Source organism: Talaromyces marneffei, chromosome 2 (assembly GCF_009556855.1).
Source record: "Talaromyces marneffei chromosome 2, complete sequence".
NCBI lineage: Eukaryota > Fungi > Ascomycota > Eurotiomycetes > Eurotiales > Trichocomaceae > Talaromyces > Talaromyces marneffei.
In genome coordinates this window covers 1,437,712-1,460,117 of record NC_072349.1, presented here as the reverse complement: position 1 = coordinate 1,460,117, position 22,406 = coordinate 1,437,712, and the positions used below count along the sequence as shown (strand labels likewise).

General features: G+C 49.0%; 8 protein-coding genes across 8 annotated transcripts; 3 read left to right on the top strand and 5 right to left on the bottom strand.

The window, feature by feature from the left end:
• Positions 1 to 365: 365 nt before the first annotated feature.
• EYB26_002880 (uncharacterized protein) lies at positions 366 to 3,404 on the bottom strand (the record flags this gene model as incomplete). Its single annotated transcript, XM_054262184.1, has 8 exons — positions 366 to 1,532; positions 1,590 to 1,695; positions 1,749 to 1,828; positions 1,884 to 2,266; positions 2,323 to 2,996; positions 3,053 to 3,138; positions 3,203 to 3,295; positions 3,369 to 3,404. The coding sequence occupies 8 exons, from the start codon at positions 3,402 to 3,404 to the stop codon at positions 366 to 368; spliced, it is 2,625 nt and encodes an 874-aa protein (XP_054118159.1).
• A 585-nt stretch (positions 3,405 to 3,989) lies between these two features.
• EYB26_002879 (uncharacterized protein) lies at positions 3,990 to 5,443 on the top strand (the record flags this gene model as incomplete). The annotated part of the gene is made up of 5 exons (XM_054262183.1): positions 3,990 to 4,051; positions 4,101 to 4,203; positions 4,285 to 5,130; positions 5,185 to 5,340; positions 5,387 to 5,443. 5 exons carry the CDS (start codon positions 3,990 to 3,992, stop codon positions 5,441 to 5,443), a joined length of 1,224 nt encoding a protein of 407 aa, XP_054118158.1.
• Positions 5,444 to 6,876: 1,433 nt separating this feature from the next.
• Positions 6,877 to 8,942, top strand: EYB26_002878 (uncharacterized protein; the record flags this gene model as incomplete). The annotated part of the gene is made up of 2 exons (XM_054262182.1): positions 6,877 to 8,292; positions 8,343 to 8,942. 2 exons carry the CDS (start codon positions 6,877 to 6,879, stop codon positions 8,940 to 8,942), a joined length of 2,016 nt encoding a protein of 671 aa, XP_054118157.1.
• Positions 8,943 to 9,510: 568 nt separating this feature from the next.
• Positions 9,511 to 11,950, bottom strand: EYB26_002877 (uncharacterized protein; the record flags this gene model as incomplete). Its single annotated transcript, XM_054262181.1, has 2 exons — positions 9,511 to 11,088; positions 11,147 to 11,950. 2 exons carry the CDS (start codon positions 11,948 to 11,950, stop codon positions 9,511 to 9,513), a joined length of 2,382 nt encoding a protein of 793 aa, XP_054118156.1.
• Positions 11,951 to 13,794: 1,844 nt separating this feature from the next.
• On the top strand, positions 13,795 to 15,305 carry EYB26_002876 (uncharacterized protein; the record flags this gene model as incomplete). Its single annotated transcript, XM_054262180.1, has 5 exons — positions 13,795 to 14,005; positions 14,064 to 14,166; positions 14,225 to 14,277; positions 14,333 to 14,456; positions 14,540 to 15,305. The coding sequence occupies 5 exons, from the start codon at positions 13,795 to 13,797 to the stop codon at positions 15,303 to 15,305; spliced, it is 1,257 nt and encodes a 418-aa protein (XP_054118155.1).
• A 166-nt stretch (positions 15,306 to 15,471) lies between these two features.
• EYB26_002875 (uncharacterized protein) lies at positions 15,472 to 17,520 on the bottom strand (the record flags this gene model as incomplete). The annotated part of the gene is made up of 2 exons (XM_054262179.1): positions 15,472 to 16,991; positions 17,070 to 17,520. 2 exons carry the CDS (start codon positions 17,518 to 17,520, stop codon positions 15,472 to 15,474), a joined length of 1,971 nt encoding a protein of 656 aa, XP_054118154.1.
• Positions 17,521 to 17,793: 273 nt separating this feature from the next.
• Positions 17,794 to 18,834, bottom strand: EYB26_002874 (uncharacterized protein; the record flags this gene model as incomplete). Its single annotated transcript, XM_054262178.1, has 2 exons — positions 17,794 to 18,214; positions 18,278 to 18,834. 2 exons carry the CDS (start codon positions 18,832 to 18,834, stop codon positions 17,794 to 17,796), a joined length of 978 nt encoding a protein of 325 aa, XP_054118153.1.
• A 685-nt stretch (positions 18,835 to 19,519) lies between these two features.
• Positions 19,520 to 22,018, bottom strand: EYB26_002873 (uncharacterized protein; the record flags this gene model as incomplete). Its single annotated transcript, XM_054262177.1, has 3 exons — positions 19,520 to 21,477; positions 21,535 to 21,588; positions 21,982 to 22,018. 3 exons carry the CDS (start codon positions 22,016 to 22,018, stop codon positions 19,520 to 19,522), a joined length of 2,049 nt encoding a protein of 682 aa, XP_054118152.1.
• Positions 22,019 to 22,406: the final 388 nt, after the last annotated feature.

Sequence of the window (22,406 nt, the reverse complement as noted above, 5' to 3'; positions counted from 1 at the left end):
ATCAGGCACTCATCTCAATTATGAATACATTAAGGAGGCACTCTGATTTCAGACAAACGTTCCACTATATACAAATAAGTACAATTTTGCCAAAACTAAGTTCCAATTGACGAAGGGTCAATAACAGTTGGTATTTAGGATTCGTGCAATCAACTCGGTGGGTGAAGTGTATGTGCAAAATTCAAAAGCATCCAGAGGACTAACGATACGCGCATGCTAGGTGGGTTTAAAATTCAAGACAAATCCAAAATAGCCATGTAGACTGGAAAAGAAGGGAACGTGTTCGCTCGGTCAGGAGGTGTGCAATAAGAGGATAGCTTTTGCAAAAGGTATATGATCATCGCATTAGTCATCAAGTCTCCAGATCAAGATGCAACGTATTTTCCAGTGGCTAACTTGCGCACGGTTTGAACTGGCTTCCATGCGGTGCTGATAGACGCTGATTGAGGTGTCGTAGAACCATCGTCGGCGAATGGGTCGTGCTCTGTTCCCGAGACTGCAGTCTCGGCGAGACTCACGCCCAAACGTGAAGTTGAGTGTGTCGTATGGTGCTCGAACTTGGCTTCAACTCGACCTTTGCGTGGCCAGCTAGCTGATGTCGTGAATCGGGCTAGGAGTTTCTCTTCCGATCCAACTCGGACCTCTAGTTCGGGTATCTTCCATACAACCGCAGAGTGTTTGCGACGAAACAGCGCACCCGTGTTTGGAAACATGACGGCTCCTGTTGCACGTACCACTTCGCGAGGTTGCTTGGTTGCCTCATCCTCGGGGCTGAGGTCCAAGTTGACCGTGATCACGACATTCTTCAGAAGAAGGGAACCCGATGCGAGTTTGTCCACAAATTCTGGGTTGACGGAATAGAACACAATGACGCTCGCCTGGAATTCCTCAAGGTTCCACACCGGTCTGAATAATATTGGCGAATATGAGGACAGATCCGAGGGAGAAAGATGAAGTTGGTATTTGAATGCGACTGTCGGAATAGCACGAGCAATTTTTCCCACGGCAACACTGTATTCTCCTCGTTTCTCATCATCTGTTTTGGAAACCTCCGTCACAAAGTGTGGGTTGGCTGCAACCTTTTCAAGTAATGAAAAGTTATCCAAGCGGACAACATTCTCAGGTGTCGTTGAGCCCGGGGTAACATTGTACGCCAACGCTAGCTCACCAACAACAAATGATTTCGTTACAGCACCATTTTCGAACCAACTGCTGACGGTTTCGATAATAGAGGCATTCAAGCCAGGTTCGTGAAGTTCTGGATGAGAAACTGGTCCTGAGATATTTTGCAAAGTGTGTGAAGAATGAATCGATGTAGTATCTGACATTGCTCGATCTTCATGAGAAAGGGTTGCTGATACTGGAGCAGGCGACTCAGGTTGTCCGCTAGATGAGGTTGCCGTCGGTGTGCCTAACAAAGCTGCAGGTATTATTTCTGCAGCTGTTGATGGTGATATAAATGCCGTGTTTCGAACATCGCGACGGCCACGAATAGTGCCCGCATTCCTTCTGAGCCCAACTTGCAGACCTTGCTATTGAAATAATCAACATTTACAGTTCCACGGCTGGATTTCTCACGACAATCATACCATACGTAGCGTATTTGCCATTTCGTCCATGGCTTGCTTGGCTTGTGTTTCATCTTCATGGATGGGTTGATCCCGAATGGTCAAGTTAAGACCAGTATCCTCGATTCTCAAGAATTTATCAGCATTTTGTCATGGAGCTTCAAGGAAATAGTTTCATACCCTGATGCCTCTCTCTGAGCCTGAGTGATCTCATCAACCAGTTGTGGTCTCTCGGAATACCCTTCGGAATCCACCTGGATCTAGAAAGCAGACATAAATCAGTAGTCGAAATGGGACAGTTAGAAATTGTCATACCTCGTTCGCTACTACCGGAGGGGCTACAGCGTCCATGTGATTGGACGCCAACCCATTCGTAGTTGCGGTGATTTCTGTTGTTTCCGCAATTGGAGTAATAGCATCGTCAGATGGGACATAGTCATTAACAGTGGATCCGGTAGGAGGCGGGCTGCCTATGGACTCGCTAGCAATGCTGGGAGTATCTCGGCCTGGCGGAGTAGAAGGGAGTTGGGTGTGCACGTTCGAGGACGAATCTCCTCGTCGAAATCCAAAAGCCGGTCGACTCTTCTTCTCAGATGGAAGGGAGGTGCCAGAACCTATAACGACGCTCTTCCGTCGGTTCATGACGGTTCCTAATCTACGCAGACCTCCCATCCTTGGCATGTGTCGGGGTTCGGGAACTAGTTCAAGTTAGCTTTGTCGATGCCTGATGAATTGCTGGGCGTTCAAAGTATACCTGGCGGCGGCACGCGAGCAACACGACCTGATCGGTTCGAATGCTGACTCGCAGCATCATCTTGAATCCTAGGAGGTGGTGGAAGGTCGGCCTCGCTGCTTGGTGCACGAGCTGGAGCCGGTGTCACAGAAGCAGCAGCTACCGAGCTGTTCCGTATCGGAACTGGATCTCTTCCTCCATTCAATTTTGCGGCGAATGTCTTGATCTCATCCTCTGTCTGTACATTAAGCAGCGCGTTCAAACAGCTCTCTGCTGTCTGGCGACTGCGTTCGATTTGATCCACCTCATGGGTTTGCAACTGAGTGAGAACATCTCGTAGGTGGTTGAGTCTACTTTCGTCGACGGCTTGAAGCTGTTCGAATACAAATGGGGCCCGCGACTCCCATTGCTGAGTGGCTTCCGTCACAGAGGTAACGGCGGCTGCAACCTTGTCTACTCCTTTGGCGCCTTTTTCTTTTGCTTTCTCCAATTTCTTTTGTGCAGCGTCTAGCCCCTTTGCCAGATTTACCAGATCAGAGTGGATGGAAGGCATTGAGCTTAAATCCCGGTTCCTCGACCCGTAATCCCTCAACGGCCGTTCGACATCTTCTTCGATCTTCGAGGCGAGCACTTCATGAGAGGCTGCGAGCGCTTCGGTGGCGGAAGTTATACGGTTCCATGGTAGTTGAAAAATGCTAGAGCCATCTTGTAAGCTTCGTCCATATATGCGCTTCAAGAGTACTCCACTTACCCCAGCGCGGCACCTCCATCTAGCTGTGGTCTTCTGGCGAGTTTGCGCAGACCTTGAACGTATAGTTCTTCGACGCGCCTCCGTTCCTACGGGCCCCAAATTAATGACTGTTTGTTGATAACTGCCGCTAAAGCCTTAAAGATGGCCCACCTGTAGCCAGTCGGCAATGTCGGTATTGACTTTATTGATGAGACGAATGCGATCATTGAGAACGGCGGCGGCCTGATTCGGCTGCAACGAGGTCTATTGACAGTGGAAGTTATGTTAGTAACTCCTAAAGATAGCGAGCTAGTCAATGGATCTCCCATCAACGTACCAACAATGCAGGGTACTCCTGCCTTGACAGTTCCATAGCTGTGACGTCTATGGCAGCGCCAAGTACATAATCAACAAGGGAAGGACGTAGCTAATAATAACGCAACGAGAGAAACGATATCAATTATTGGCGTAAAGCTTTATATGCTGCAAGCTATCCATAAATCAAGAGAGGTAAAACCAACAGCACATAAGTGTAGTACGTCGAAGGGTAGGATCGCAGGATGCGACGGTTAGTCAGACGAGGCCGGAAGTTCCCAAAGGCGGGAGACCCGTTCGTCCTGACGTAAGAGCTGTGATTGGCCAATCCGGAAACCGGAGAGAAGCAATAAGGTAACTAACTACGTACCAACCATGCTCGTGTTGCTCCTTCCTCTTCAATCCTGTTCGTCTGTATTCGCTTTGGTCATGTTCCTAAATTCTTTTAATTCTTAAGTGCTCGCCTAAACATCCACCTTATTATAAGCCCATGTCACAGACAGAACGTCATTAGGGTTGACGCATGATGGTATCGCATTGGGCCGAGCTGGGGTGCTGAATTAGCCAATCACAGCCTGATCTCTTTCTCCCCCGGATGAACCATCCGTTGCCGAACCAACAACATCATGTTGCGACCAACACAATGGCGGAGGACTGGAGAGTCTCATATGAGTTCAGCAAACGGCTGAAACGGATGTCAGAAATGTGAGTAGTCAACAGTCCAATATCGATATTCTTTTCTCACCCAGCGTAGCACGTCCGCTTACCGTAAACTCTCACCGTCCTTGACCTTTGCGGAAGCTCAACCACATTCCGCCCGTTATGAAAGGGAGGCTTACGCCAAAGCGACTTCAGAGGTTCGATCTCGCTTTTCATACGAACGTTCATTGGTTTTAGCTACTTGATTCGTCAAACAACCGCTCACATGTGGTTACTAGGCAGAATATGATCGGTTATGTCAGAGGATCATCGATGAGTTCGAGGAGGACTATGCCAACGTACCAGTGACTGAGAGTCCCAAAGTGCTATCAAACGAGCCAGCAGAATCTGAGCCAAGTGCGGGAGCTGCTAACGCTGTCAAAATTGGCGCATATGAAAATTGCGTCCATCATGCTGACGGGCTAATGTCCACTGTTTATCGATCAAAGAGAACTGATGGTACCTTGGTTGCTCTGAAGGTCACGACGCCTCATATGATGAGCCCTCCCCATGACTCTAAACGAGAAGCGCGTATTTTGCGATGGACAAAAGATCAAAAACACATCATCACATTGCTCGAGACCTTCGATTTGGCCGGCGGACGGCTTGTTCTCGTCTTCCCCTTCATGCGGTACAACTTTGCCGAAGTACTGCATCAGAACATTTTGACAACACTCCAGACCAAGGCAATCTTGAGAGACATGTTTTGTGGTCTTGAACATGCGCACGGGCTCCACATCATTCATCGAGATGTAAAACCCTCGAATATCCTCCTAGATAGTCTAGATGGCCCAGCCTACCTAGCCGATTTTGGTATCTCATGGAAGGAAGCAGATCCAGGCTCTGAACCTTCAAAAGAGAAGATCATTGATGTCGGCACCACCAGCTATCGCCCACCAGAAATCCTTTTTGGTTCGACAGAATACGACACGTCGTTGGACATGTGGGCGGCAGGTTGCGTGGTTGCAGAAGCGGTGGATATCCGCCATCGTCAGCTTTTTGACTCTGGAGATTTGGGCAGTGAACTTGCTCTTATCAAATCGATTTTCACCACATTGGGGACTCCCAATGCTGAAGTGTGGCCGGTACATATAATCCATTCAATTGTTTGTCGGACCATCTAATTGAAGCGTTGTTAGGAGTCAGCAAAGCTTCCGGATTGGGGCAAATTTCAATTCTACGAGTACCCTGCCAAACCTTGGGAAGCGATATTGGAAGGGGCATCCTCTCAAGGACGTGACCTGGTTAGCAAGTTGATATGCTATGAATCTTCTTCCAGGTTGACAGCTGAACAGGTATTCAACTTAATCCATCCTATCGAACAAGGCTGACAGTTTCCAGGCTTTACGACATCCATTCCTGCCACAGAAGAAGAATCTGTCCGAGCAAGACGGGTAAAGGCGACATACTACAGTAATATTTAGGCAGCATCAGTATAGTCCGAAATTGTTCTACGAGAGAACACTTCTCACGTGTCCGGCGACTCATTATGATACTCAAGTTATTATTAAGATGCCTGAAATATCGCCTCTTTGAATTCTCACTAACGACAAGTATTAAGTGCTATAACTTGACTAATGAATTGTTAAAGAAGGCTTGTGTGCGTAACCAGGCGTTGAAGGGCGGATCAAGATAGGGCCACTCGGGCCATGCATGTTCTGGGGTGCCCCAAAGATTTTGCAGACAGTGAATTCCTACGCGTCAACTATCGTGAATACCGGCAAATCCCTGTATTAATTATTATCATCTTACTCTGTAGTTATAATTTTCATGCATAGGGCTTGAATTCCATGTGTGCTGGGCGAACGCGGAAATCCGTCTCTTCACTCGAACACGGTCCACCAAGTCATTATTATGAGCAGATCCGCGGCTCTCCGAGTACGATGAGCTGTGAAATCACCGATAGAGCCTACAAACACACGGCCAATTAGAAAAAGAGGCGCCCACCGCCTGCACAAACAATGAGGTTAGTCTGCATGCCCAGCCAAGGCTAACCATTCTAGACTGACGCGAATCTCCGACACGGCCGCCAGCCGAGGCCTCCGACCGCTGATTGGAGGGTTGGCTCCTTTGTTCCTGGACCTAGGGTCTAGTTCGTGCGCCACATTACGGAGGCGTTACCAGGTACAATACCATCTTTACCACCCCCAACCTTCCTCGCGCGCCTCTCGTTGGGCCCTCGGTTGTTAGAGTGTTTGGATATGTTACACGTGTTACCCATGTGACCAGCATTGCCCAGAAACAACCAACCACTCTGCTTCATTTCCATGTCGCCGCGCTAATACACCGCCCGTACTACGTATGGGATACCGTATTGTGCCCCAAAGGCTCGAGGGTTCATCAAACTATTGTAGTTTGTTTCAAGTTCAGTCCGTCCTGGGCATTCCTCCTTCCGCTTCTTCCTCTTCGTCCTCCTCCTCCTCCTCTTCCTCTCTTCACGCTTCCTCTCCCTCGTGGAATCTACATTCTTTCATGTGGTGATCTCTCCACACTCCCATCTTTCTGCTGTAGCCTGGCTGCTCGTCTCATTCATTATATGTTCGTGATTACGATTTGACCTGCACAGGCTGTAGTAGTCTGCCTTTCGTTCTCTACCCCACGTTCTCTTTCAAAGTATTTGTGTATCTTCCTCTGGCGCTGGCTATCGACCTCCAGCGCTGTCCTTCCCTACCAGAGTACTGCCTGGTTCGTACTCGTTTCGCATTTTCGATCCTCGGATCACCATTCGTCTCGATATCGTTATCTTTCGCATATGACAGTTTGAATCGCCATAATACCGCGCCAATTACTTGTTGAACTTGTAAACAGCCATATTATCCAAGAGCTTCGTCATGTCGCACGCCCATTTCCACCGTCATGAAAGACGGAATTTCATTTCGGACGTGGAGGATTTCTTTGGGGTCAATTACGCAAAGGGTCCACAGAGTACTGTAACTGAAACTGCGTCGATTGTATACGTGACTGCGTCGCCAACCTTCACCGGCCCAATCGGTGGTTATATCACGGGCACAGATACTGCCAGCCCTGCGGATCCAACTACAACCGCAGGAAAGGGTGCTCCTGTAGCTCAGTCATCAACAAAGACAACCGCCGCGAGTTCAAAATCAGACACATCTACCACCACTAAGGTTCCTGCTCCCACGACTCATACTACTTCAACTCTCTCGACAACGTCAACCTCGCTGTCCGACTTGTTGACCACCTCGAGCGATCCTCCTGCGACAACTTTCTTGACGTCTTCTTCAACGCAATCTGCATCTTCCACTTCAACCGATACAGCACTAGACCAGCTCTCGTCTTCTCCCACTGCTTCTCCCACTACTTCTGCAGCCGCATCCACTTCCAATGGTCTTACAGGAGGTGCCAAAGCAGGAATCGCCATTGGTGTCTTGTTCGGCGTTGGTCTTATTGCTGGATTGATTCTGTTCTGGCTACATAAGCAGAAGAAGAACAGAGAAGAAGCGGCTGCTGCTGCCGCTGCTGCAGAAAATGAGAAATTTACTCCAAGTCAACCCCCACCAATGACTAGCGCTCAGTCACCACAGTCAATGGCAGCTTACTCTTCTGCGCCGTCAACTCCAGCGACTGCCCCTCAAGTCAGCTTGCGTCCGATCACTCAGTTCAACCCTTTGTTGAGCCAGCCTGGTGGTGCCAATCCTTACGCCGCTGGTGCTGTAGGTGCTGCCGTCGGTGGTGCTGCTGCTGCTGCCGGTGGCCTACAAGTAAATCGGTCAGCTGAACGCCCTTACAGCGGCTCAGCACATGTTCCTCCTCAGTCTCCTCGTCAAGATCCATTCACTGATCCTGTTAATCCTTTCGATAATGGAGCGCAAACTGCATCTCCTCCTATGCCCCCTGCTAAAGATGCATCGTCTCCAGTCAGGGATTTGACGCCTTCGCCTACCGGTAGTGCCCACAACTTGGCCAGCCCTATTGCTGAAGAACCGTCCGCTGGGTCAGTAGAAGCTGCCGCTGCCGGTGCTGTCGCAGGTGCTGCTGTTGGCGCTGCTGCTGTTGCGGCCGCTGCTGCAAAGTCCGATGACAAGCCAGCTGAATCACGAACACCGTCGCCTGAATATGTTGAAAATGCTGGATCTCGACCTCAATCCCCAGTTGTCGGTGGTGCCGGTGCTCCAGTTAGTAACGTTCACCGTGTTCAAATGGACTTCACGCCTTCCCTGGCCGATGAAATGGAACTTCGCGCCGGTCAGCTTGTCAGACTCTTGAAGTCGTACGATGATGGATGGGTAAGCATTATTCTCAGCTTGAATAGAATTGCATACTAACGTACATATAGACTCAATGCTCCAGCATGGATGGCTCAGTCCAGGGTATCGCACCACGCACATGTCTCTCTGCCCGACCTCTACAGCCTCGACGCTCGCCTGGACCTAACGGACCTGGTGGTCCTCGTGGTCCACCCATCATGGCTCCCAATGGAAGGCCCATGTCCCCAGCAGGTGGCCGAATGGGACCTCCCCCTCAGATGAAAGGAGCTCCTCCACGTTTCTACAATGACGGTCGCCCTATGACTCCAACTGGTTCCGGAATGCCGCAGTTTCCACCACCTCCTGGCACTCCACGAGCCATGTCACCTGGACCCGGCCGTGGTGTCGATGTTCCGCGCCCATTAACACCGGGAGGATCACGTCCTGCTAGCCCTGCTGGGGGGCGATCGCGTAGCAACAGCGCTAGTGTTGCTCAAATGGGCGGACGTCCTGCCATGCATCGAGGAAGTCAAAGTCCTCTAGCTCCACCAACTGGTCCTTTACCAGGCCCTCCTATGCAACCTGTACAGAGCCCTACCGCAGCCCCGGCAGCACCAGCACCTCAAGTCCAGAATGATGCACGTCCCGAGCCAGCTATAGAAAGGAAACCCGTTCCCGGTCAACAATAGCCATACGCTTGGCTCTGAAGTTTTCATTTCATTCTAGACACGATACCCATTGCCAAACTATTTTATTCTGAGGGCTCTCTCTTTTTACTTTCTATCTTCTATTTGCCATGTTCTGACGAACAACAACGGCGGCATTTTCTACACTTTATTCTTCTTCGTAGGGATCGTGTACCATACCGATATCCCCCTTTTTATCGTCTATATTTTTCGTCTTTGTGAGATGTTGTATGTTCATTGTATGTGTACATAGAAAAACAGTGATGCGATATCTACATTGATGATTGAGCTGGTTGGTGTGTGAGTAGATAGTTAAGAATTTATTACTTACCCAATAATTTGCTCTTCCTTCCAAGGTTGTCTCAAAAAGTTTAAAAATCACTGATCATTGTAGGTACCTATTCAAGCTCCAGACCCTGAGGACTTGTGTATTTTTATCCATCGCGTCTAGTAACTATATATAAGCAAATCAGATGGTCTAATTAAAACTCCGCCCACATTCAAGCTCTAAATGATACTTTCTTTTCCTTCTCCTTCCTCTTTATCCTCGATCTCCTCGTCATGCTGCAGATCACAGATGCGGCACCTTAAAACTAGCAAGAATCAAATTCGCGATACTCAGCACCCCCTCACCGAGTATAAGTCCCGACGCGAGCACCACCACAGTCGACGAGGTCGTATCCTCTTGACTTGGGTCAAGTGGGGATGGTTGCGATTTGGTCGTAGGTGGTACCTCGGCCCTCGCAGATATGAGAGGAGATGATGGAGACGACGTCTGCTGTTCATCTCTGTCGTCCGTTTCACTTGTGGTAGGGTTGACGATATGTCCATGATCCGAGGAGGGAGGAAGAGGAATAGGTGTGACGGGATTCCGTCGAGCCCACCACCAGGCTATCACACCTCCAATAGCCCTTGCAAGCGTAAAAGAAGGGACATTAAACATGCCCACCGCAACCGCAATCCCACCAGGCACAAACGAAATCCACGACGGGGGCGAAGAGCTTTGTCCACGTCTAACCGTAGCCACAATCCTGAGAACAGTAGTGCCGACAAACACCGCTCCAAACAACATAGCAACCTGCCACGCCATAGGCGGCAAACCCTGACCCGTCACAAGTCGTGCCGTAAAAATCCATACAAACGCCGCGGGGATCTGGAACTGATCACCAGGCACAGGGTACACATTAACGTACATCTTATACACAGCCGTAGACACCACAGCACCAAATATACTCCCAATAACCTGTCCATAAAACTGCGCCTTGGGGCTTGCGCCTAATATATGACCCGTCTTGAGGTCTTGCATCATGTCACCAGCCTGCAGAGCGCCGGCTTCGGAGACCGCTCCAGCGAGAAGGTTTGTGACGACGGCCGAGCGACGGGTGTGCATTGATGAGGGTGTGACGAGGGAGAAGATGAGTTGGGTTAGTTTGCTGATTCCAGAGACTGGGTTGAGGTCTGTTTCGCCGAGGGCGCGGACGCCCATTATTGAGAGGAGGACTGCTAGTAAAGTGGCGAAGGTGGAAAGGAAAGGGGTTATAATGTCGCCGAAGGCGATGTGCATGCATATCACGTTTAACACTAAAGTGAGTGGGAGGAAGATGGCGATGGTGCGGTTGGAGATGAGTTCGGAGGGTGGAGCGTCGGGTTCTTCTTCTAATTCTGCTTCTTCCTCTTCGATGTTTAACTCTTCGGCGTTCGCGGGTGCGTGGAGAGCTGAATATTGGACATGCGAACGATGTCTCCGCTCAGAGATAGCTCCTTTCAATCCCTTTCGCTTGAGAGCATGTAGCTTAGTCTTGAGCCAGGGCAGAGATCCGTACGACGTTCGCAGAATCAGCCATCCCAGGTTTATAATTGAGTCTGCGAGCATGATAGCCAGAGACACCCATATAATCCAGCCTTTACTGCCATTTGCCCAGTCATCGACCGGTCCTGGTGCCCAGCCATTGTGTTTGGCGATTGGGGATAGGATTGCCCAGCCTAGGACTGCGCCTATTAACATATGCATTGAGGTTGAAGGACCCATGATAATTCCCTGGCCGACATATGCCGGAGATGGGTTTAGAGTCCATAGCCAGTTCTGAGCTAAGGATAGACCAAAGATTGGGAGGTCACGGACTTGAGGGACGAAGTATGAGAAGAGCGTCTGTTCTTGTTAGCACTTTCGAGATGGGCTTCACATCTCAACGATAGGGAGGACTGACATAAAAAGCTGAAACAGCAAATGCACCTATGAGTAAGCGGATCTTTGACTTCCAGTCCCGACGACCGTCACCCTTGACTTGGACATCACGGCCCATAGATGCTGAAGAAACCGGTCTTCTTATGGAAGCACTTGAATCAGGCAGTATTCGACGACTATGCTGGCTCTCCGACTTCTCGTCCGCCGACGTCCCATGCAACATCCTAATCATCAACGCCGTTGCCGTTCCACTCGGAAACTTCAACTTCTCCCGGATAATCACCTCCTTCCTTAGCGGAACAGCAAATATAGCACCAAACAAGCAAACTCCCAGGCTCCAAATCACCAGCTTCCAAAAACCCACATTTAACGGACCACCTTCACCGGTCCCTCCATCTCCAAGCTTACCATCCTCCCCTTCTTTAAGCAGAAACTCAAGAGCCGGAATGACACCCACAAACCCACATCCCAGCGGCATAGTGCCCACGGCCCCGGCAACAGTTTGAATAAGCACATTCTCCACGGGTGTGAATGGGAAAGAGAGATGTTTAGCTAGACTCTTGAACACGGCAAAGCCAATCAGGGAAGATGGCATGGTCATCAGACTCATCCATCCCGTCTGCAAGCCGAAATATGTATTCGAGAATATGATCAAGGTGCCGATTCCGAGGCCAACGATCAACGAGCGCGGAGTGAAGCTTTGGGCTGGTGTGGTTGGCGCGATTTTATCGCCATTGGTGTCGGTATTAATGGGATCAATATTTGCAGTGGTATTATTCTCACTGCTTGCGCTGTCTGCCGTGGTGGGCATTGTGCGATAGTTCATTGTGTCATTCATGAGATTAGTCAACACCACGGGGCGTGTCCGATCGATATAGCTGTTATCGAATGACTGCTTCTACCAGGTAGTCATTCATCGGATATCATAGGGGCGCGACCGTTGTTCTTGATGGCGCAGACTGGTATTATCTCAAACTGAGAAACCCCTCATTCCTGATCATTTATAGACGCACGATGGAAGTTGAAATGCTGATTAAACAGAGCAAAGATAGCCGCTTATGAGCGATGATGCCATTTCTAAGATATAAAATTTAGAGGTTAAGAAGTTAGAGTTTTTCGTTCCATAACATGGACTTATAACTCAGTTGGTTAGAGTGCCGTACTAATATCAGCTTGCATTGCAAGCTACTATTGGTCATGCGGAAGTCCACAGTTCGAGCCTGTGTTGGTCCATTTCTTTTTGCTTTTTTTTGCTCCTGTTCAGTGTGAACAAGAATTTCATTTTACTGCAGAAATGTAACTATTTTTGATTATTTGTCTTCTTTTTCGATGTCGCCAACATAATATATTGCAAATCGAGATAGTCTTCTGTTACACAACCGAGGACGGTCAGGCAAACATTAATGTCTTTTCGACATTGAACCGTTCCCCTTTCAATATATACAACCCTACAACAGATGCTCACATTATCTCATTTTTCTGCCACCATCGACCCAGCGCACACCTTTCCTCGTCTTCTACCCCGAGTCCATTATTATCAGCATCTTGGATACATGCTGGGTGTATATGGTATATAGAAAAGTGGATACATTCTCCCCTGGATCAGGTAGACGAGATGGTGCTGATAAGGCAATCCTTCAAGCTTTACCTGCCTAGAGATTTCCATCTACGGCAAAACTTTTATATAGCAACCCGAATATAGTGATAGGTAGTCACTGCAAAGGACAAGGAAGGGTTAAATATGACCATCGCGGATCATTCTGGTCGGCCTAGGCTATCATCATAAGTGCAAGGAGTAGTAGTTCCGAACCTATGACCAAGACTTGCCCACCCGGACGAACGCTAGAAAAATATAGGACGGCGGATACAAATGGATAGATTCTTAGACCGGTAGACCAAAAAGAACAATGTCCTGGCCACCAAGGAGATCGAACCCTCATGATACATTTATGGGAAAGGGAAATCGCGGGGAACCCAAAGTATCGCATACACTGTACGTATACACTTATCGTGCATGAAAGACCATACGTACTTAAAATAATGTTAATAATCCGATATACCCTTAGTGTCGTAAATATAGAGTTGTGAAGACACCGCGCGCGCAGCTATTTGCTTCTTTACCCATCTGCATATAACCTTACAAATACCCTGGTTAAACCAAGCCATTATCAATTAAATCCATAACTCCTCAAAATCCACCAAGCATAGACAGCAATACAACGAAAAGGATCTCCCCCTCTGCTCTCTTCTTGTGGTGGCTCGAGAAACCACAGATGGTCAAAATAGTTCCCTAATTCGGCAAAAAGATCCGTCGCGCCGTGGCTCTTTTCACTTTCCAACCCAGGCCTCATGTAATGTATCCAATGCCTGGGAGCACCAAGATAAGATCCTGACCCCTCATTGTGGGAGTGTGATAACGGTCTATGCAGCCGTTTCGGGTAACTTAGTTCTTATCTATGGATCTTTTTTGAGTATTGAACCATGGGCATACTGCTGTAGATATCGTCGGTCCATGCTTGGTAGTTTCGAGGATTGCGCAATGTTTATTTTCTTTTGGAATGTATTACTAGTTGATGGAGTCCGGTTGAATGAATAAAGTCTCAACTATTTTGTTGTCGTCCCAATCGACATACACCAGTGTAACCACCGATGATACCGGACAACGACAAAATGTCATCCGCATACATCAAGCAGATCCAACAATTCCTCTCCCAAAACCGGGGGCAAATCCACGATGCCGTCCTCGCTGTCACGATAGTCGCTTCATTGACATGGGTGTTGTACATAGCACTACAGGCCCTAAAATCTCGATATCAACAGAGCACCACAAAGCCAAGAGCGTCGACGCCCGATGTTGAGAAGAATAAAAGGAAATATGGTGGTATGTTATGTCTGCATACTACTTTGAACCACTGAGTCAAGGCTGACAAGGAGAATAGAATGGACACCGTCGTCGTTCAAAAGACCAGAGCCAAAGCCGTATGAGAATTGGGACGTCAAGACGACCAAGCCGTTGTTGTATCGGCCTTTTCGATATGGACCGTATGTATATTTTTTTCAGCTATATGAAAGATAATCACTGAACAAGGGGTGACAATAGGAAGTACTTTGTGACCATGGGACTGAGGAATATGAAATGGGACGAATGGATTGGTAAGAACATCCCGATTCATGAGACGGGATTGAGTCGAATCTGACGAATGTTTAGAATTGGACAACCACTACCCTCGCTACCACGCCGACAAAGCCCGCCGCATCAAAGAACGGGCCTCGAAATGCTGCCGTACAGCCCCCGAAGCCATGGACGGCGCAATCGAGTTGCTCGAAGAACTGTACATCCGCCCCCCCCCCCCCCCCACCAAAGTCTCCAGCCTCAAACCTCAAAATCAGTGCTAACCAGTATACTTTCGTATAGAGCATCATACCTCCCCGCGCGCTACCCAACACTCTACCGTGCCACTCCCGTCGGACTCGACAACCTCCTAACCGGTGAATCATTCAACATCGTCCAACGACCCCTCGCCGAAGATCCCATGATCACATCCGCGCGTCTCGTGCAGGATGACCTGGCACTTATGGTCGAAAAGCCCGATGGACAATACTATCTCCTCGCCGGCGCAATTTTGCTTCCAGGGTTCTGGCGCTTAGAAGACAAATTCGGCATGGCACTCAGCGAAATCCATACTTCGGGTGACGTGCCCCAATACAAGGAAAAGCTGGAAAAGGGGATGATGAATTTCTTCCGCCGATTAAAGCCGGAAGGCCCAGTGTTACGAAACAATTATTTCTTGCAGGTTGATGATCAACTTGCTTGGTCCCCATCCATCGGGTCAGAGGATGAGCCGGGTATTTCGTGGAATACCGCTCAAAAGAACAGGGCCATTGAGCATCACTATTTCAGATCCGAGCGACAGTCGTTGCGGCGGTTGCCGAGGTCGGGAGTTGTGGTGTTTACGATCAGGACGTATTTTGAGCCCATCACTGAAATTGCGAAGGAGCCGTATGTGCCGGGCAGATTGGCGTCTGCCATCCGATCGTGGGAGGATGACGTGTCGATATACAAGGGCAAGGAGAAGTATGGAGAAGTGCTGTTGGAGTATCTTGACAAGCAACATGAGGAGCAAATAGCAAATGGCTTGGATTTGGAGAAGGAGGATGGAGTTCGTGCTTATCCGTATTGATGTTTCCACTCTTTTCGGATGTTGAGATGTTTTCGATTCTAATGAAGAACGCCTATCCATGCATGCATGAGGACATGATATGTGAGACTATGTACATACCGTATGAGATTCATGATAGAGATGCTTCCATGCAAAATGATACAAAATGTATACCAACAGACCAAAATCAAACCGGCCCAAGCATTTCCATCGCAGCCTTGGACAACCTCCTCCGCCTCGTCGCAAATTCATATTCCTTCGATATACGCCAATCGCATTCCTCTCGAAAATCGCATATCCGACACTTCCATGCATCAAACACCTCAACCCCTCGCGGCGCGCGGTTACCTCGCCACCAACTCAATTGGTCGGATGTATACGACGTCAGATCTGAAGGATCGAACAGAAATGAGCGGCTACCGAGTTCGTCGGGCACACCATCTTCCGATGTCTTTGTAGACGACAGGTATTTCGCTGTCAACACCGGAGAAATAACAGTAGGATATAGCGCCAGGGACGCTGGCTGGACCGCAGCGGGGATAGACGGGGCTATATCCTGGTTGTGCGATGTGGGCAAGAATGTATATCGAAGATGTTTCTTCATCAGATCCCACAGACTATGTAGATTATTATGCGAAAGCAGAATGCTTACGGAATCCTGACTGCTCCCTACAGGCACGTAGTCAGGATCCAAGCTCGATGTCGGCGAAGAAGAAGCATCGTAGAATTCCTCATTGAGTCCGCCGACTTCAGCAATAAATGCGTCGGAAAATGGGCGCTGGTGGTCCAGGTCATATCTTTTTGCGATTGCTTCTATTGTGATGTCGTCGCTGGTCACTGATCGATTAAGCATGTGGTAGTATAGCTGCAACTGCAGATGCGTTGGCCGAAATCCGGTACTCTTGACCGTAGGCACGGAGCGACTCGCCCGAGTTTTGATGTCTGTAATATATATCCTCGGGACATCGAGGTACGACCGATCGAGATCAGTCCCATAATCGTCATCAACCTCTTTCGCGGGTTCCTCAGGCTCTTTCCACATCTCATCCAACGGCTTCCCGGCCCCGGAAGACATGAAATAATCCGAAATCGACATCTGATACTCCGGCAATGCAGCTCGTGCCGCCTCAGCATCCGCATAATGTTGCGCAGCACTTGCCTCCAAGTTTGGGTCTGGACAGATGTATGAAAGCTGATCGATGATTCCCGTGACAATCTCGCCTTCGACAAGACCCCATACCTCAAGCTCGCGCGCCAATCCGTATGTTCGAAGCGTCCGAAGGCCCTGAATCACATTCCATATCCTCAATGCCCATCCATCTTCCTTTGTAGTTATATCGACCGGTACGGTGGTGTGTACTTCATCTTCGAGGACTTTATGGACCGCAGTACCCTGCATCATAGCCGGCGTCCTTCGTTTCCGTCCATGTTTCGTCAATGTATACCAATACTGCAACTCGCACCAAGCCGGAGAAATCAAATCAGACACCGAAAAGGCTTTATTAGGTGGTTTGCGGAATCGTTCTATCGGTGATTTTTCCTCAGCACTGGTTGCTGCCGTCACGTCCTCATTTCCGTTGTTCAAAGCGGTCTCCGTCTGCGGCTCGGATTTGGCTTCTGTTTTGCCTTCGGCGTTCGTCCATTCTTTCTCTCTATCTCGCTGTCGTTCTCGATCTCGTGGTCTGCCTTCAGGAGAGCCCTCGCGTTCTATCAAGCGCTACAATGTCAGGACGTCAGCTTTTCAACCAAATCAAAACCATCACAACACGGCGAAAAGTAACATACCACCGATCTGCGCGCGGATGTCGACTGCTGCCGAAGATACCGGGGGCTGACTAGACCATAACCTCCGCGCTGTACCACTTGTCTGCTGCCTCTGCTGCCACACGCGTTTGGTCGCAGGACTCCATGCTTCCCGACCCAGCACCCTAGGGACGCGGGCGGAATGAGGAACTTCATAATCCTCGATATCGGAGACGATTAGTGGATCGGATAAGGGTTGTAAATCATCCAGCAATAATTTTGCTAATTCCTGTTGCTGGGATTCGGATGTCGTTGTGGTTTCTTCGGCGGCGGTTGTGGTGGTAGAAATTTGGCGTTCCGGTGCGACGACGCGTGCAAGCAGTTCGTTCAACAGCTCTTCTTCGTCCGGAGTGAATTCTGAGCCGTAGTCGCTGCTATCGTCGTCCTCAAAATCATTCGGTTGCCTATCGGTTTGTTTAGCGGAACGGTACATGGTTGCTATCTCGTCCAGGGGCGAAAGATGCTAGCTGCACAAGGATTCTTCTAATGTTCGGATGACGCGTGACCCACGTTCAAGGACGAATTAGGAAATATTAGTCTAGTACAAAGAATCAAAATATTGTCAGTTCTGTTTATATATATCTAAGGTCTATGTAAGTCTATGTATCGTATCTATGTAAATGGCCAGAACTATGCAAATCTATCATGCAGGGCCACCCATCAAAGGAAAGGGGCGCAAAAAGGGTATCACAGAAAAAGAAAGAAATCAGGCCGCCTGCGAAATCCGACTATCCGAAGTTTTCAATGAGCCATCAACACCGTTGAGAGCAACAGCAGCCTCAGCAGCCGCAACCTCCTTCGCGGCCTTCTGATTCAACCAACTCAAATACGTCTGCCAGCCCACCGCGATCGTCCCGCCAAACACCGACCTAAAATGCGGCGGAATATACATAAAACTAAACGCCGTCACAGCCGGCCAGAGCTTGACGCTATTCTTGATACTGTTGGGTACAGCCAACTTCAAACGTTCCCATGTTTCTGCGATTGATGCGCCGGCCAGGAGGGATTGCATGCTGAAGAAGTACGTGTTGAAGACGGGGGTGAAGACGGCTTGTTGGACGGCGACTTTGGTGGTTATGCTGAGGAATTTGGAGGTGTAGTTGAAATTAAAGTGGAGGAACATGAACCTGTTAGTATCAAGTCAGTCTTCATGATCCCCAGATCTCGTAGACAAGAGGGGAGGGGTGTACCATTTATAAGAAGGAATACTCGACACAAGCCCAACAGTCAAATGTCTCAACGTTCGCAGCGGATCATACCCCACCGTCGCTGTCTCTCCTTCCTCTCCATCCTTATTTTCGGTTGTTTTCACTTCAGACGGAAACAGTAACTGTGCGCTCAAATCCCCCGCCAAATAAACTATAAACGAACTCGCGAGCTGCGTAACGTAGGGTCTTTTGTGCTGCGCATTCGTGTACCAATTCCCAAACCGACCAATAGGTCCCGATTTTATAATTTCGCCTATACTCCGGCTGCTGCGTGCTGCTGGGAGTGGTGAAGTCGCCGCTCCAACGGAGGATGTTACTGAGCCTGTGGGTGGAGGGGCGGTCGTAGGAGTAGAAGCTGTAGACTCGGATACAGGCGATTCTTTTGTTGGCACAGGATCATTCTTTTCTGTAGAGTTATTCGAGTTTTGTCGTCGTTGGGATTTATTTCCGTTTGTCGTTCTTCGGCTTCTCAGTGACGAGAGATTGGTCCCGGGTCGGCGTCTAGCCGAGATGAACAGGTCTGATATTACTCGGCGCATTGCGATTGTATATGCGTATCGTTTGCGAAAGAGATGGTAGAATCGGTAGAGACCGTGACTCTGACCAGTATTTAATGTCAATACTGCCCGGTAGATTTGTCACGATAAAGGTTGAAATAAAATGATAGCGTCGCCGACAATTGGAGTCTATTTCCGGAGCTGGCTGTTGATTGTGAGCACAGGACACACAAAACCACCCTGCTAGACGCACAAGGCCAAGGGATCAGAAGTGACAAAAAGAAGAAGAACAACAGCAAAGAGATTGTATAGACCAACCAACAAGGAAATAAGAAAGCACGCAATATGGGGTAGTGTGACGAACAGAAAGATATGCTTAACTCCGGTCGGAGTTGGTATTTTTAGGGCAGAGGAGGCGGAGCCAGTCTGAGCAATATTAGAGCGAGTATAGATCGGAATGTCACGTGGTGGACAACTGCCGAACAGCCGGGTATATACAGTAGTATTTACTTCTATGAATGTGAATATAAACATTATGTATTATCTATAACTAGAAGTGTGCGTGATGCAGGCTTATGCTAATCACAATTCCAGAAATCAAGACAAAAACTCCACTGACTCATCCCGAGCCGTATGCAAGTGCAACAAAAGACAATGTTCTATAACAGTCAAAAATACAAATGAAACCCACCCGAAAAAAAAAAAAAGATGGTATAGTTAGGCAGAACTATTGTGGAGCAGACTTTTTAGGCGAAGTAAGGCTGAAGTCTGAGTCTTTGGTGTTGACACGATCAATGTCGTAGGGGTTGCCTTCATATTCAACCCTGCCGTGAGCGCTGCTCGCGGTTCGAGTGGAAGCGCGGGAGTACATGCGACGAGCGGGTTCGGTTTCTTCTTCTGCCTCAGACTCAGAGCTGATATCGTGAGGTGCGGGGGCTTCAGCGCGGTCAAAATTGGCCTCTTCGTTCTTCTCGCCATCTGTTTCTGCTTGTTGTTGCGCTGATTGGTGCAGTCTGCGGATAAAGGCAATTGATTCGGCGGCGTACTTGCACTTCTCACGGATCCTGCTGCCGTACTTGTAGAAGAGGAACGGGAATGGGACACAGGCCAGGGCCAAGAAGGCGGGGATGGTTGAGGCCCAGTGAATACCCAGATCCCTGTACATGTAAGTAGCGAACAGAGGGAAAGCAGCACCACAGAGCGAACGAAGCACGGAGTTTGCAGCGAGTACGGATGCAGCGAAGATAGTATACGAGTCGATCAAATAGTTCATGACGCTGAGGAAGACCAAGACCATTCCAAAACCGAATGGAACACTTGCAGCGATACTAACCATCCAGTGGATTGATGGGTAGTTTGTCCAAGCAAACCAGAACAAACCGATAGGAAGAGCAATAGAACCAACAAGACAAGGAGGCAGACGAGACTCGGGTGCTGCAAATCCGCCTTCTTTCTCTTCTTCTCTCAGATAACGATTGTTGTCCCAAATACTGTAGGCGACGGCCATCAACATGCCTACCATGACACCAAGGAAAGCAAGACCGGAAATGCCCTGGCTCCAGCCACGGGTTCCAATGTAGACGATAGGGAATGCACTGAACAACATGTACAATGTTCCGTAGATGATGGCCAAGTAGATGGAGAGAAGCAAGACAATTGGCTCTTTGAACAACAGAATCCACGGTCTGGAAAGGGAAGTCTTGAGAGCCTGGGTAAGTGTGACCTTGCCTCGCAGCGCGTCCATCTCTGTCAAATAAACCTTGCCCGTCATCTCGGACAACTTCTTGGCGCGTTGGCGAAGCAAGACAGGTGAATAAGTCTCTGGAATGAGCGTAGATCCCGCAATCCAAAGCAGACCGGAAAACGCAGCCATGAAACCCATCACCCAGCGCCAACCCGCATACTCGCCCAAGAAACCGCCAATAACAGGGCCCAGCACAGGACCCAAAAAGGGAGCAACAGCGAAAAAGCTCATGGCCAGACCTCGATCGGAAGCGGGGAACATATCGGCAATGACACCACCGGCATTGGTGAGCGGGGAGGAACCAAAGGCGCCGGCAAAGAATCGTAGAATAATCAAGGCATATGAAGTCTGAGCACCGGCGCATGCAGCATTGAAAGCAGTAAGCATGGCATAGGTGATGATGAAGGTCACCTGTCGACCAAACAACTCACTCATAGGCGCCCAGATCAAAGGTCCAATCGCGAAACCCAGCACGAACAACGAAATACCCAGAACGGCAACCTCCTGATCAATTTTAAACGCGGCCATGATTTGCAGAATACCACCGCTGTACACGGAGGAACCGAGAGCGACTGCGAGCGTACAAATAGCCATCGTCATAGTAATAAACCATTTTGTGAATACAGAGAAGAGCATGGGGTTGCGCGGGTCGTGGGGGATCCATGAGATGAGGTAGGGGTCTTCCTCTGTACCGGAGCCGCGATACGGATGGTTCTCGACTTCGGGGGTAATGCCTGCCTGATCGACAATTTTGCGCCAGTAGGAGATTCGTTTTGGTTCGACAGCTTCGAGGGGCTGGTCCCTTTTCTCGTGGTCGTCGTTGGTAGTTTCCGTCATTTTGTCCGACATAGATCGCAATTGCCTTTCTGGTGTCCCTGGGCAGATAGGGAAGTTGTATATATATTTCCGTTTTTGGCAGTCGTGAGCAATGGGGTTGATTGCTATTGTATTGAATTAGAGTACCGCTGTCTATCAGTAGCGTATGTATGAAGACTAACCTTCAGGGTATCTTGTACTGCAAGCAATACCAACGAAACTATACCGACTCGCGACTAGGGAGGGAACAGCCCATGCTTTTAAATCACATTTTCATCACAGACGGACGACCTAAGTCCAAGACCCTGATTATTTTATTTTTTCCTGGCTAAAAACCGCTAGCATATTCTTTCTACTCCGCCGTGCAGCCACCCGACCATAGAAGCTGCAACCAAATTTTTAGTCCATTCCTAATCTACAGTGAAAGAAGCAGGGCGATTGAGCTACTTCTGGAAAACCGTCCGCGGTTGAGGATCGGGAAGACTCCACCCGTTTACGTTCTCGGCAGTGGTAGCTCGGCAGTGATGTGGTAGGCTGGTAGCTCGGCAAATTGTGCATTAATAATGTAAGACAAGAGGATAGATAAGTTAACCAAGCTACAATGAATTACTATGTAACTGATAACTTACAGGTGAGATGCGGCGTGGGCTGTGGGCGCTGATTCATTGTTTTGGCTGATTCCACTGGCATCAATCAATCGAAACACTGACATGTATACAAAAGGACGAGTCATTGGTACAAAATTTGCAGAAACTAACCAACCAGGCAATTCCGCAACAGATGACTGGTGAGACACTGAGAACCGACGGCCGGTAGGGTGGGCTGCACCAATCAGGGGGAGTCCCGTGATGGGTCTAAGCCCCTCCTGGACAAACCGCCGCGGCTCTCACAGCCAAACACGTGCCGACTTCCGGGTCGAGTGGATGACATCAACCACTTGGACATAGTTAGCATAACTAGTTAGTTAACTAACTTAAAGAAGCTCCTGAGTTAGTCCACTTGTGCAGAGCCTTACGTGCGTACGGACCACGGAGTTGCCGTCTGCGAGTTATGC